The sequence below is a fragment of the Taudactylus pleione genome, unplaced genomic scaffold (genome assembly GCF_031769625.1).
Source record: "Taudactylus pleione unplaced genomic scaffold, aTauple2 ptg000019l, whole genome shotgun sequence".
Classification (NCBI taxonomy): Eukaryota; Metazoa; Chordata; class Amphibia; order Anura; family Myobatrachidae; genus Taudactylus; species Taudactylus pleione.
The window spans coordinates 29,861,314-29,875,966 of record NW_028284421.1 but is presented as its reverse complement, the minus strand read 5'-3'; the positions used below and the strand labels follow the sequence as shown (position 1 = coordinate 29,875,966).

The 14,653-nt window shown below is 45.2% G+C and overlaps 1 protein-coding gene across 2 annotated transcripts in view; it reads left to right on the top strand.

Moving 5' to 3' along the window:
* Positions 1 to 14,653, top strand: part of PARP6 (poly(ADP-ribose) polymerase family member 6) — a 100,704-nt gene that overhangs the window by 22,632 nt on the left and 63,419 nt on the right. For both annotated transcript variants that reach the window (XM_088446359.1, XM_088446351.1), the window contains exons 7-8: positions 7,785 to 7,851; positions 8,669 to 8,818. In XM_088446359.1, the coding sequence (XP_088302485.1) occupies positions 7,785 to 7,851; positions 8,669 to 8,818 (217 nt within the window). The remainder of the gene's footprint in view (positions 1 to 7,784; positions 7,852 to 8,668; positions 8,819 to 14,653) is intronic.

Sequence of the window (14,653 nt, the reverse complement as noted above, 5' to 3'; positions counted from 1 at the left end):
GATGACGAAGGAGTCATGAGCACTTCCGGGTAATTTAGCATTCAGGGACAGGATCTGGAGGGAGGCATCACATACCACCATTACATTCAGGGAGTGATAGTGTTTCCTGTTTCTAAATATTGCCTCCAGCCGTGCTGGAGGCTGAAGTGGTATGTGAGTACCATCCACAACCCCTATGATGTGTGGGAAGCCAGCTATTTGGTAAAAATTGGCCTTGGCCACACTAAGGGCACCCATATCCAAAGGCATTTTAATAAAATGATGGAGGTGCTTGAAAAGTGCCTCCATCACTGCCCTCAGGATCCTGGAAAAGGAGGATTGGGAGATGCCCGCCACTATTCCCACCGTTGTTTGAAACGATCCTGAGGCACAGAAATGTAACACCGCCATAAATTGCGTCAGTGGTGGTATTGCTGTTGGACTGTCAATTTGCCGCTCAAGATCACTTTCTATTAATGAGAGAGTGTCTATGATGATTTTGGGAGGTAGACGGTAGCGTCTTAAAACCTCATCATCGGGCATTCCAAAAAGGGTGACGTGTTCGAAATATCTGGGGCCTTGCATGCCTACGATGCCTACGCCTGGGACGAGTTTGAGGTTGGTCGTCTTCCGGGAGCAGGGCCAGAACAATTCGCCCCAGATCTACCTGAAATTCAAAGTTTACAATGTAAGGCTTTTGACCCACCCCAAAAGTAACAAAAAACAACTTAGCTTTCTGATACCATCCATAGCTGCTTACATGCCGGGGTATTGTCATGATACGTATAAACTGTAAAAAAGCCAACAATGAGACTTCAAAAATTTAGAGGGTGTTTTTTTTTTATTCAAATTGTTGCAAGCCAACACAGAAAATAGTGGAAACACACATTTGGCCATCGATGAAAACGACATTGCACACCGTACGTCAAATAGGGTTCAAATGGACCCAAAAAATGGAAAAGGGAAAAGCAAAACTGGATTACATGATGAATAAGCCGTCAAAAATGCGGTAATTAATTCGCAAATGCAAGTCACTACACCAACAGTCAAAAATGCGGTAATTAATTCGCAAATGCAAGTCACTACACCAACAGTCAAAAATGCGGTAATTAATTCGCAAATGCAAGTCACTACACCAACAGTCAAAAATGCGGTAATTAATTCGCAAATGCAAGTCACTACACCAACAGTCAAAAATGCGGTAATTAATTCGCAAATGCAAGTCACTACACCAACAGTCAAAAATGCGGTAATTAATTCGCAAATGCAAGTCACTACACCAACAGTCAAAAATGCGGTAATTAATTCGCAAATGCAAGTCACTACACCAACAGTCAAAAATGCGGTAATTAATTCGCAAATGCAAGACAAAAAATGGACTTACCCAACTCGAATATATAAGATTTCCCAAAAAAACTTCTTTGGGTCCGAAAACCAAAAAAAACTAAAAAAGATGAAATGAGTGTTAAAAAATTTAACTAACCACAAAACAGAAGAATACACCAATTGGCCACAAATTTGACTGCACAAAACTTACCAAATCAGGAAAGGATGTGGAAAAAATGAAAAAAATGCGAACGGAAAAACAAAAGAAATGTAGCAAAAACAAACAAAAAACCAACTCTGCCAAATCCTCCAACCGCAAACAACCAAATCCAAACAACTTAACCGACAACACTCCAACAACCCCACCTCGACTCCACACACACCAAGCCATAAATAGTGTTTATTTTCCCGCACAAATTAAGGATGAATCATAGGGACGCACAATCAATGATGCGGCCGCAAACTAAGGACGCATGTATAAATACGTCACGAAATCACATAGAATTTCCGGATGATTTCATGCTGGAAGCAGAGACATGGCTTCAAACCAGGGAAACAATGGGCAAAATTCCGGCGGTAAGGCCTTCATGCATTTTGTCTCAATGATTCTTTTAAAACATAATATTGTGCAAGTTGTGAAGTGGCTAAATCTGCATATTTACCCAAATAGGTGAGGAGGATGACATGGAAGAGACTGCTGGCCCCAGTCAACCCGCCAAAGCTGCCAAAAAAAAAAGGCAGCCACATTTCACAAGCAAGGAGATGGAGGTTTTGATCCAGAAGTGCGTTGACATCCTGCCCCAGGCAGCCAGGAATATGAGCCAAAGCCAGAAGTGGAGAATGTGGGAGGAGGTCGCCGTTGCTGTCAATAGGGTGGGTGATTATGTCCGTCTAGCCCGGGATGTCAAACGGCGGTAAGTAAACACTTTCCCATCCTATAAACAAACCCCATTGTAAAAAAAAGGATAATGGTTCCAAATTCATTCCACAGATGGGCAGACTTCAAATATCGTCTCAAACAAAAACTTGCCGACAGGGCTAGGCATGCAAGGGGGACAGGTGGGGGTCCCACCCCTGTGTCATTGGAGTTGACAGACTTAGAAGAGATGGCACAGGGGTGTGTGCAGGCTGTGGAGGTGTTTGGCGTGTCCAACATGGATACGGACATGCCAGACTTTGCGGCTCCTCATGTTGGCCAAGGTAAGTCTTGTGATGTCACCAACTCTGAAATGCTATTGTGCCAATATGTAGATTCTAATGTGAGTCTTTTCTCCAATTTCCTAACAGAGACAGAGGCGGATGAGTCTGCTCCAGAGGGGAGCCTTGGCCGCAGAATTTCTGCTGGCTCTGCAGGGGAGGAACCAGTACATCCGGCTGAGGACCCTGCAGAAGCCAGTCCAGGGCGTGCCCCCTCGCAGGCAGTGGGCCTCCTCACAGAACTCAATTTTAAATCGGATTGCCATACGGAGATTCTGCAGAGGATGGACGCCAGTCTGATACGGGTGGCTGAGGCCCTGGAGCAAAATGCTGCGGCCAACGTGACCATTGCTCAGGCCCTGGCGGAAAATACCAGGGCCAACATCCGCATTGCCGATGCCCTGGAGCAGCTCGTTCGCCAGCACATGGTGGAGCCGACCTCCCTTCCTGCCGGAACATCCGGATCCTCCACCTCTGGCACAACATCAGGCAATCCTCCAAATGTGCCTAGCCCTGTGCCTAGTCCAGAGGCCACAACATCTGCCTCTGGACAGGCCAGCCCGATGGCATCCCGGACCCGGTCTGGCGCCCACCCTCACCCAGCCAAACGGGCGAGAAAACGGTGACAGCAATGGCGACTTTTCCCACACTCCTTCTGTGCTTGGCTCATATTCCTTTCTGGTCAAAACTTCCCTCTCCTTTCTTGTGAAATGTTTTTAAATTTTGTATTTACGCTTATGTTAGCAGTTATGGTTTTTATTTTTTTGGATCAAATATCTTGGCCACAAAAAAAGGCAACAAAATATTAGGCCAATTTGTTTGTGTTTAAACAATAAATTAAAAACAAAACACTGACATTGTATTGTGACATTATTGTACAAATGGGTTACATTTAATCCTGGCCCTAAAGGCAAAAACTGACCCTCTTAAAAAAAAAAAAAGGCCTCTTTAAGGAACGTTTCAAAAATCACATAGCGATGCAAATTCCACAGTAAACCAAAAAAAAGGGGAGCTAATTAAAATATGATGACATTATTGTTACAATAGGCCATAACCAACAAATTGTGGCCAAAATAAAACCCCAAAAATGTACGCTAATTGATTGTGTAATCATGACATTAGCAGCTCTGATTTCCACCTGCGTACGCTTTTGTGCTATCCCAATAAACTGCTTTCCAAACACATACCAAGCCGGATTTCAATCCAACACTAATTACTTTACTGACCAGCCGCGATTAATCGCAGCACCATCGTGGAGTCCCGGGACGGAGGAGAAGGCCATCGCCAATGTGGTCGAGTAATCCTGACCCTAAGCTGTGCGAGCATTTTGAAGGGAAAGCGGATGTTTCAGTGACGTATGAGACGGTCCGAACACATTTGACGTTCGCATCTGCTAATGTATGTACGCCCCAAAAACGCCTCGCCACGCCTGCGTTTTTTCATCTCCACCCCCGTCAACACCCAAAAACGCCCTGTTCTGTCAATCACATTTGACATGTCACTTCCTGTACGCTATTTTAGGAACGAGAGAAAAAAAGCTCGCAATCTGCCGTACGCACATGCGCAGTGTAACACCGACGCATGCGCGGTTAGTCAACATCGGAACGCAACGAGCGTACTGTTGTTAACGTGCGGCTCTGAATGAGGGCCAATATCTGTAAATATACACCTGGTGAATTTAACCTATGCACAGATAGGGCCTGATTCAGAGTCGGCCATGGCTGGGTGTTGTACTTCTGACACGTCTGTGTCTTTTTGATAAAGCTGCGGCCGATGTTCTAAATACTGTTCCAAATACTGAGTTTGCTGTCAGGTTGTGGCCTAGGATCGGCCATTACTCACTGAGCGCCGGCTTCCCCTGACCTCTCTGGCTGATAGACGCCAGGTGCGGCTGCAAGTGACGCTCTGAGCATTATTCCTGGGGTCTGCTAGAACATCCATGTGTTGCTCAATGATTTGGTTTCTGCGGTTTCCGTCATGGACGCAGCCATGACAGTCTACATCACCTGATTAGCCTTTACCCAATGGCAGCGTTGGTTGCTGTCAGCTGACACCATCCTTTAATGGATCGCTACCTTAGGGTATTTAGCTGGGCTCTGGACAACAGGAAGCTGCCTGTACAACTTCGCTACTTCCAGTGATTACTTGCTGTTGCAGCGTTCCAGTTTCCACTCCTTTCTTCTAGTGAAACAATCCTAGTGTTATACACAGTGTGATCTGAGTACTATCTCCTAAGTGTCATGCTCCTGTGCCAGTGCTGCTTCTGGATCCACAGTGTGTGTACTCAGTACATCATCCGAGTACTATCTCCTAAAGTGTCATTCTCCTGTGCCAGTTCTGCATCTGGATCCACAGTGTGTGTACTCAGCACGTCATCAGAGTACTGGGCCTGATTCAGACCCGGTCGCAAGCGCTGAGCGCTCGCCACCGGGTCCATTGTGGCCCAGAGCGCATGCGCACAACGGAGCCGGCTCCGTCGTGTGCATGCGCGAGACCCGGATAGCAACGGGCAATCCGTCGCTCCGGGTCTCGCACCAAAGGGGGCGTGCTGTCGATGTTGAGTGACAGCGTGCCCCCTTTGGTGGGCGGGCCGGGGGGGTGGCTGCCCAGTCGGAGGCGTTCCCATGAGAACGCCTACCGTCTGGGGGCAGCCCCACTGACATCACAAGTGATGTCAGTGGGAGAGCTTTCGGCTCTGTTTGAGCCGAAAGCTCTCTGGGGCTTGCGGCCACGAGACCCTACCACAAGGGTTTTATCGCAAGCCCGATGGTCGCGATGGTCTTGACCATCGAGACCATCATCCTGGCTGCGTGCATTAGCTGTGGGTGGCAACCCAACAGCAATGCGAGCTGCCAGGAGGCCGCTCCATAAAAAAAAAAAAAGACGCCCTGATTCAGAGCGCCCGTCTCTGAATCAGGCCCACTGTCTCCAAAGTGCCATTCTCCAGTATCAGTCCTGCGTCTGGATCTGCACTCTGTGTACGCAGGGCCTGATTCAGGTTGGTTCGCAAGGCTGCGTTCGCACACACCCGCTCGCTGCGGAAATATGCTAATTAATGCAATCGCACGGCAACCACAGCTCTATACAAAACGCCCTCCACTGTGTAAAGCCACCCACTTCCCATGACATGAATCTGCAAGTCAGCGAAAACATTGGTGAGTTCGAGTAACATCGAACCCATACGCACAGTTGTGGTTGACCATGACCTACCGGACAAACTGCTAAACTTCCTGTCGCCAACTAGATCTCTGGCTACGTATACAATCGCAGGGGCTTAATTATGCACACCCCTGTAACGGCGTTCAACTTCAAACACACAGACACGCCTGCGTTCGCCCGACCCCCCCCTCCACAACCAAACGGTCTCTTCCTGTCAATCTATGTGTAATGGGACTGCGTGCTTACTGCGATCGATTCCCAATCGCAGCGGTCAGTATGCGCACTACGATGCATACGCAAGTGCAGAATGCAGACATCGGCCGGCTACATGCGAATGCAGCCTTGCAAACCAACCTGAATCAGGTCCTCAGTACATCACCCAAGTACTGTCTCCTAGAGCCTTTCTCCTGTGCTTTCCCTGCGATTGTGTTCTTCCATTTCCCACTTGTGCAGGATACCTGACCAAAGGGTTGTGACCTGCTTGCTGGGTGCAGCTTAAACCCAAATCCCGATTGTAGGGGTCACTGGTGAACACCTCCCAGTAGGCTAGACTCCACGCCTTTGGCCAGGTCTAGCCAACAACAGTGAAAGATCTCCATAACCCGAACGTGACAGTTGCCTACTTGCAGCAGTGCAAATCCATCTCGAGACGCACAATTGACATCTGTGCCAGCCCTATGGCATGGCATCCTGTGTGAGCTGCTGTGCGTCTTTAGATGCAGCCACTGTCAGCGACACGCCCGCATCTGTCTAGCTCCCCCCTCCCTGTTACCTCACAGGAATGACCACTAAAATCCACACTCAGTGCATCTAAATATGTTGTGCGTCTCTGTGCGGTAACCAGGGGCATTTTAAGAGAGGTGAGGGCCCGTGTGCATTCCTCGTCCGGGGCCCCCTTATCTCTCCCCGGCTGCCGTCAGCGAACTGACAACAGCAGTAGACTCCGGCTACTAGTCTGTGCAGCGGCTGCCATTTCCAGACACTTTGTGTAGCGCTACTCTGTGGAACTTCGGAGAGGTAAGTATAAAAAAAAGTTTGGTTGCCGGGTGTGCGGTGCGGGCCTCCCCTGGACCCAGCGGTCCGTGTGCACCACGCACCCTGCACCCATTATAAATACGCCCCTGGCGGTAACCATTGGAATGCATGCATAGTGTGACTCAGACGCATGCGCAGTACTAACAGCATCAGCCAACTGTGTGCATATCAGCAATGCGTGCGGTTAGTGTCTGACTCAGGGTCAGACCCATTGCATTATATATATTGGACTGCTGTATGTTCTGTTTAAGATTATGTTATTGAGGATATGTTGTAACATTTGTTGTATAATAAGATATACTATTTTATATAAATGCAATATGATTGTGACTTTTAAACCGCATTGATATAGTAACTGTTATACAGATAACTCAGTGAGAGTTGTAAGTTGCTTAATGTGGTGAAAGAACTGGAGAGTAGGTGCTATATTATATTAAATAATTAATATGGCCATTTATTTTATGCATCAACTAATAATGTGGCCAAATAAATAAATCTCATTTATTGTGGGCTTAATTGATTTGTTAAGAATTGTATTTGTTGCCCTTTCATAATATACTGTAATATTATGTTCCTCCAAATCACATTTAAGGAGCTTTGATGCTCCATGTTGTTCCCAAATCCCAAATATTTCCTCAGTTCAGTCCTAGAATTTCCTGTCTTTACTATTCCTCGTTCTTTATGTGTCATAATCCACTGACAACCCCCCACTCCCCCAAGCAACAAAACAGACTGAGCGTTTTTGGCATTTTGATGCTAAGGGGTCTATTTACTAAGCAGTGTTAGGTGATAAAGTGAACTGTGATAAGGTACCAGCCAATCAGCTCCTAACTGCCATTTTTTAAACACAGCCTGTGACATGGCAGGAGTTGATTTCGCTGGTACCTTATCACCATTCACTTTATCTCCTAACACAGCTTAGTAAATAGACCCCTAAATGTGTTATTTGACCAGGTATCTGTCTCTGTAATAGGAGGGCAGCCAATCAGGAGCAGTTTTTTTGATGAATGAGACAAACCACCCTTTAGTAAATTTCCCCCTTGGTCTATCTCATACAACTACTTTCTATGTCTGTGTGTTCCCCGCAGAGCCCACCATTGATGTCTTTCAACCATCAAACAGAGAAGACTTTGGACTGGGGATTCAGTTAAAGAAGTAAGTGTAAGGGTGAGATGGGCAGAAGGAAAATATATGAAGGAGGCATTTTGTTTATTGGAGACACAGAGTAATTTTGAGTTCATTATAAGTATACAATGTACTTTGGGCCTGATTCATTACGGATCGGAACTGCGATTGCAGTAGTGATTACGCACACAGTCTAATCCATTGCGATCGCTATGCCGCCGCAGCACAACATAAGGACGCTCACCATCGCAGCCTCACACTTGCACAAGCTCTGACCTTACTCAGGAATTGCTAACTTCAGCGCACGCTATGAGTACTCAATCTGCGTAAGGCATCGCAGTGGATAATTTATGCACGCCCATGCGACGGCGTTCAAATGCACTGGCACGCCTGCGTTTCCCCGACCACCCTTCTCCCCATCACCTCCCACAAACGACACTTCCTGTCAATCACTGCGATGGGTCTGTGCAGTCCCGATCAAAGTGGCCGGTCCACACACTGCGATGCATACACAATGCGCAGTACGCAACAATCGGCTGATTGCGTGCGTATTAGCAGTTGCGATCCTTGCTGAATCAGGCCCTTTGTCTATCCCCTCCCCTCCCCTCCCACTCTGCTTTTTGTGATTTGACCAAAATACTGTCTCCCCTACCTTTCCTTAATCCGATATCCTCTTGCATCCCTTTCCTCCTCATTTTTGTAACTTCTATTGTGCATTGCTCTAACATTCCTTGTTGGCGACTTCTCATCCATCACATTTGGTTTCCTCTCTCTTTCCGTTTCTGTGCACTGTCCTTACTCTATCCCACTCTCTTTTCTTCTGGGTACCTCCTTTAATTCTACAAAGGATCCTGTCCCTCTTCTCCTCTCATCAGTGGCGATATCTCAGTAATGAGGTTTTACGCTCACAGCAGGAGAGAAGGCTGCGGTGGCTCAGAGTCAGTGGCAGTATTAAAAGATTTCGAGCTGGACTCAGCATCTTCTCCCCAGTGCCCAAGTAAGCATCTAATTACTATTTATGTATTATTATTATTATTATTATTATTATTATTATTATTAAACGTTATGAATATAGGGACTGCACAGTACAACACACTTTACATGGTCCTTTTATACTAATTTACGGTGCTCTTAAGGCCTTTCAACTTCCATTATTTGATATCACTTTTACTTTCCATCTCTTAAGGTGCATACACACACACAACGATTTTTTGAACGATTTAACTATAACGACGTCGTAATCGTTTAAAAAATCGTTCAGTGTGAAACGATGAACGATTATTGTTCATGCGCATTCACGTTTGTCGATTGTAGTTTGTAGTTCAGTCAGACTGACCAACTGAACGATTTTCAATAGAAGTTGCAACATTTTTCCTTCAACACACAGAAAATCGTTTATTGTGTAAAGTATATAAAACCAACTACTTTGTAAAACGATTTTCGTTAACTTTTTCAAGGGAAAAACTGAACGAAAATCGTTCACCGAAAATCGTTCATTACTAACATCGTTGTGTGTGTATGCACCTTCAGTGTTTTATAATATGTTTCCTTAACTTGTCACTGTTAAGGTGCATACACACACAAAGATTTTTTGAACGATTATCATTAACGATATCGTTTATCTTTCAATCTTTGAAAGAAATCGTTCACTTTCTAAGTTAAAATGATGAACGATCATCGTTCATGCGCATTCACGTTTGTAGTTTTTGTAGTTTGTAGTTCAGTCAGACTGACCAACTCAACGATTTTCATTAAGGGAATATGCAAAAATCATTTGTAGTTCAAAAAAATTGTTCATTGCATTTAGTAAATGAACGATTTTAGTAAATGATTTTCGTTCATTTTTCCCTTGAAAAAATGAACGAAAATCGTTTACTATAATCGTTCATTTACAAAATCGTTGTGTGTGTACGCACCATTAGTGATGTTTTGATTTCTGTATTTGAATATATATCATATAGAATAACATGACTGTGAATCCACTTCAACAATGCTGTCCTATCAGCAAGGATGGATAGATCAAAATATTTCTGATTAAAAAGTAATGGATGCAATAGACAAACGTGAGTTGTTTCTAAAAACTGAAACCTATTGTATATAGCTGCAAGATGACATTTATAAAGATGCACAATGAGTAAACGTTTAAAACCCGTGGTTCTCAACTACACCCCTCAAGTTTTCCCAACAGGTCATGTTCTGAGGATTTCTGTCCGCGGAAGTAGGTGTGATAATTAGGCTGCGTACACACCTACAGATATATCTGTCCAATCTGCCTGGTGGGAAAGAAAATCTGGTCTGTTTTCCAGTGTTTGGGAGCAAATTTCTATTGTTATTTGCTCCCATACATTACCAGATTTTCCTTCCCACCAGACAGATTGGACAGATATATCTATAAGTGTGTACGCAGATTGACCAAGCAAGATAGATTAACTCATTGTGCATGATTAAATATATCCATGAAACATGTTTTGTTGGTGATACTTGAGGACTAGAGTTAAAAATCTATGTTTTAAACCAATCTTCCACACTGATTACAAGTACCTGTATACTTTGTAGGAATACCTTTCTTACTATCTCTTTTTGTTTTTGATTTTTTGTTTGTCTCATTGGGTCATTTACAAATTAAATTCTTACGAGTCCGCAGTCCTGCTTGTGTACACAGAGTAAACCCGCTTCTATCGCATTCAATTCCTTAGAGCTGCCCCATGAAAATGCATCTGCAACTAGTTTAGTGAATGTACAGATACTGGACAACATATCCTCAATGTCCAACCTAATCCCATTTTATAATATATACACAGAGTATCGTTTACTAGCGCTCTAAAGACCCTGCTGCCATTTTCAAAAATAAGGTTCACCCAGTCCTCAAAACAACAATTAAAACAGTTTTTTCCTAAATTTGTGCTTGATTTAGCCTCAGTTATGTCTCAAAGTAATTATAAGGGTAAGGGGTAATCAAGACTGTCTGTATTACATGTATGACTATTTGTGTATTTGAAGATTCTTTATTACATTGCTTAAAGTGAACCTAGAAATGCAGTTTTCAGCAGATGTACAACTGGAAGGTGCAAAAAATCAGTCCTTCCACAAAGCAAGTAATACAAACTTGCCCTCTACACCCGTTCAGTCACTTCAAATTATTTCTTACTCACCACTAGGTCACCTAACACTTGGTTGCTTATGGTCTGTTGCTTATCTGGGTGATATGGTCGCTAATGTAGCAATATACATTATCCATGTCCTGATCCTGTATTGTATTGTTCTGTAAGTCGCTTGTCTACAATTTGTTTATGTACTTTGTAAGGCGCTGCGAAACACTTGTGGCGCCATATAAATAAATGATGATAATAATAATAATAATAATAATAATAATAATTCATCTAGCAAAACATCATCACTCTTTTGCAGTGAGCACACTCCTACAATGAGGGGCCTATTTATCAATTGTCTTACACTTGATAATCATGCAGAAAATAGTTTGCTCATCATGTTTTTCTCAAATATTAGTTTTGCACAAATTACTTAATGTAACAGATAATTCAAATATCTCCTGCACTAATGCCTGCCTAATAGCCAAACGTCATTCCAGGTATGGATACTTTACAATTGTTCTATGTATCAAGCTCCAAAAAAGGTTTAATAGTTTGCATGCTTTAGCTAACAGCATCTTCAAATAGGATGTAGTTTATATCCCGGCGTGCGAATCCCGATACTGGCATCCCAACGGTAATTATTGGGGTTAGGGTTAGGCACTAGGGGAGGGAGGGTTACGTTTAGGCACTAGGGTGGAGGTGAGGTTTAAGGTGCGGGGAGGGAGGGGTAGGGGCAGGGCCAGTGCAAGGTTTCCTGGCACCCTAGGCAAAATGTCAGCCTACTACCCCCCCCCCCCTTCCTTGATGCAGACGCTCCCTAATGGCCCTGCCAGTGTTACTCATTGTTGTGTGGTCTTAATATTATTGTGACTATCTGCAGCTTCCTCTGTTACTGCACAGTGGCACGTGTATGTAGATATGACAATGTTATACTATTATACATGTCATAGATCCTTGTATGCATTCGGTATGGAATGCCGGCTGCCGCATGACCGGCAGTTCGAATCCCGGCTGCGGCAGCCCGACAAAACAGCAGAGCCCGGCAGCGGAAGACCGACAGTGCTGGAAATCCCGATCGTCTAAAGGTAAGTATAACCTATTCTATTCTAACCCCCTAACCCTCCTTAGGGGTGCCTAACCCTAACCTCCCCCCTCTAAGTGCCTAACCCTAACCCCCCTTCCCTGCTGCCTAAACCTAAATCCCAGGGGGGGGTGCGTAACCCTGACCCAGGGGGGGGTGCCTAACCCTCCCTCCCCCTAGCCTAACCCTAACCCTCCTGGGGGGGTGCCTAACCCTAAGTCCCCCCCAGGTGGCCTAAACCTAACCCTCCTCCCCCCGCGGCTATCCGCTTGCGGCGCCCGCATCCCTTCGATCGGGATGCCGGGCGCCGGTGTGCCGGCGTCGGGAAAATGACAGGCGTCTGGCATATAGACGCTTATCATTTAACCCTAGCCGGGATTAAGGATTCTAGATGCCGGCGGTCGGGATTGCGACCGCCGGCATCTTAAACGTATCCCACTTGTATGTATACATAACATGAGCAAGCGATACACACATACATAAAACAGTGACATTTGTTGACATGACAGACACACTCATGATAAACAAGAGTTATACACTTATGTATATATGACAGCAACACACACTATACTTGAGGTATCACAAAAAATACGATATCAGTACAAAATATATTGTGTGTATACTGTATATACATCAATAAGAACATGACAACATGATGGTGAATGTTTAAAATAAGTTTACAGCATACTGTGCAGAAACATCTTATGTGACTCTACATGACCACTGTATATTATATTATTAGATCATTTCTGTGCAGCCTGTTTTGTGCACTTGGGGCTACCACTTCTCTATTATAGATCACACTGCCCCCTCTCACAGATTACACTGCTCCTAGACCGCCCTGCTCCCACTCACTACTCATACTGTCACCTGTAGCAGCTCACATTGCCCCTCATCATACTGGCCTTCTTACACTCATCCGCCATCACAGCTTACACTCTTCCTCACACTGCCCCCACTCATAGCTCACTGTCCCCCACCTTCCCCGGCTTAATGACCCCTCTAGATCAAACTGCCTCACCCTCACAGCTCACTGTCCCCTCCAGAACAAAGTGCCCTCCTCAGAGTTCACAGCCCCTTTTTACTGCCCCCACTCATAGCTATGAATGTCCACCGTCAAAGCCCACACTGCTGTCCCTCACAATGCCTCCACTCACATCTCACTGCTCCCCCCTCACCACTTACACTGTCCCCTTAGCAGCTCACATTGCTCCTCCTCACCTCTCACACAGCTTACTGACCCTACGCAGAGGTTCATGGCCCCCATCCAGATCAAACTGCCCTCCCTCACAGCTCCGTTCACACTAGAGATGGCTAGTGAGTGAGTGTCTCAACACACTGACTCGAATCATTCAGATGCAGTGGCAAACGCAGGATTTTGAAAGGGGGGTTTCCTAATACAGAACCAATGGAAAAACTTTTAACCACAATAATATATGGTCGTTGAACTTTTTGCTGACTTCTAGTTTCCCGCCGCCGGCAAACACATTAACCTCAATAGGAAAAAAATAAACACAATGGCCCCCACAAGCAAAAAAAACACACACATTAATCCCCACAGAATAAAGAGAAAACATATTGGCCACAATAGGAAAAAAATAAAACAGGAAAACATAGGAAAAGAATAAAATTAATTGGCCCCCAGAGAAAAAAAAAAGAAAACTTGGGAGGGGGTAGGGTGGGCAGTGTATGTCCTTGGGGCTGGGGAATGTGTGATATGGTGGATAGTGTATGTTCCTTGGTTGAGGGGTACTCTGTCTAGGTAGCCAAAGGATAGGGTGGGAGTGTATGTCCCTAGGGCCAGTTGGTAGTTTAGTCCTATATATAAAGCAGAATGTGAAAGATATAGAAGAGAAGGATAGTGTGTAACAGAGGCTGATGTAGCAGAGAAGGATAGGGTGTAACAGAGGCTGATGTAGCAGAGAAGGATAGGGTGTAACAGAGGCTGATGTAGCAGAGGAGGATAGGGTGTAACAGAGGCTGATGTAGCAGAGAAGGATAGGGTGTAACAGAGGTTGATGTAGCAGAGAAGGATAGGGTGTAACAGAGGCTGATGTAGCAGAGAAGGATAGGGTGTAACAGAGGCTGATGTAGCAGAGAAGGATAGGGTGTAACAGAGGCTGATGTAGCAGAGGAGGATAGGGTGTAACAGAGGATGATGTAGCAGAGAAGGATAGGGTGAAACAGAGGCTGATGTAGCAGAGAAGGACAGGGTGTAACAGAGGCTGATGTAGCAGAGGAGGATAGGGTGTAACAGAGGCTGATGTAGCAGAGGAGGACAGGGTGTAACAGAGGCTGATGTAGCAGAGAAGAATAGGGTGTAACAGAGGCTGATGTAGCAGAGAAGGATAGGGTGTAACAGAGGCTGATGTAGCAGAGGAGGATAGGGTGTAACAGAGGATGATGTAGCAGAGAAGGATAGGGTGAAACAGAGGCTGATGTAGCAGAGAAGGACAGGGTGTAACAGAGGCTGATGTAGCAGAGGAGGATAGGGTGTAACAGAGGCTGATGTAGCAGAGGAGGACAGGGTGTAACAGAGGCTGATGTAGCAGAGAAGAATAGGGTGTAACAGAGGCTGATGTAGCAGAGAAGGATAGGGTGTAACAGAGGCTGATGTAGCAGAGAAGGATAGGGTGTAACAGAGGCTGATGTAGCAGAG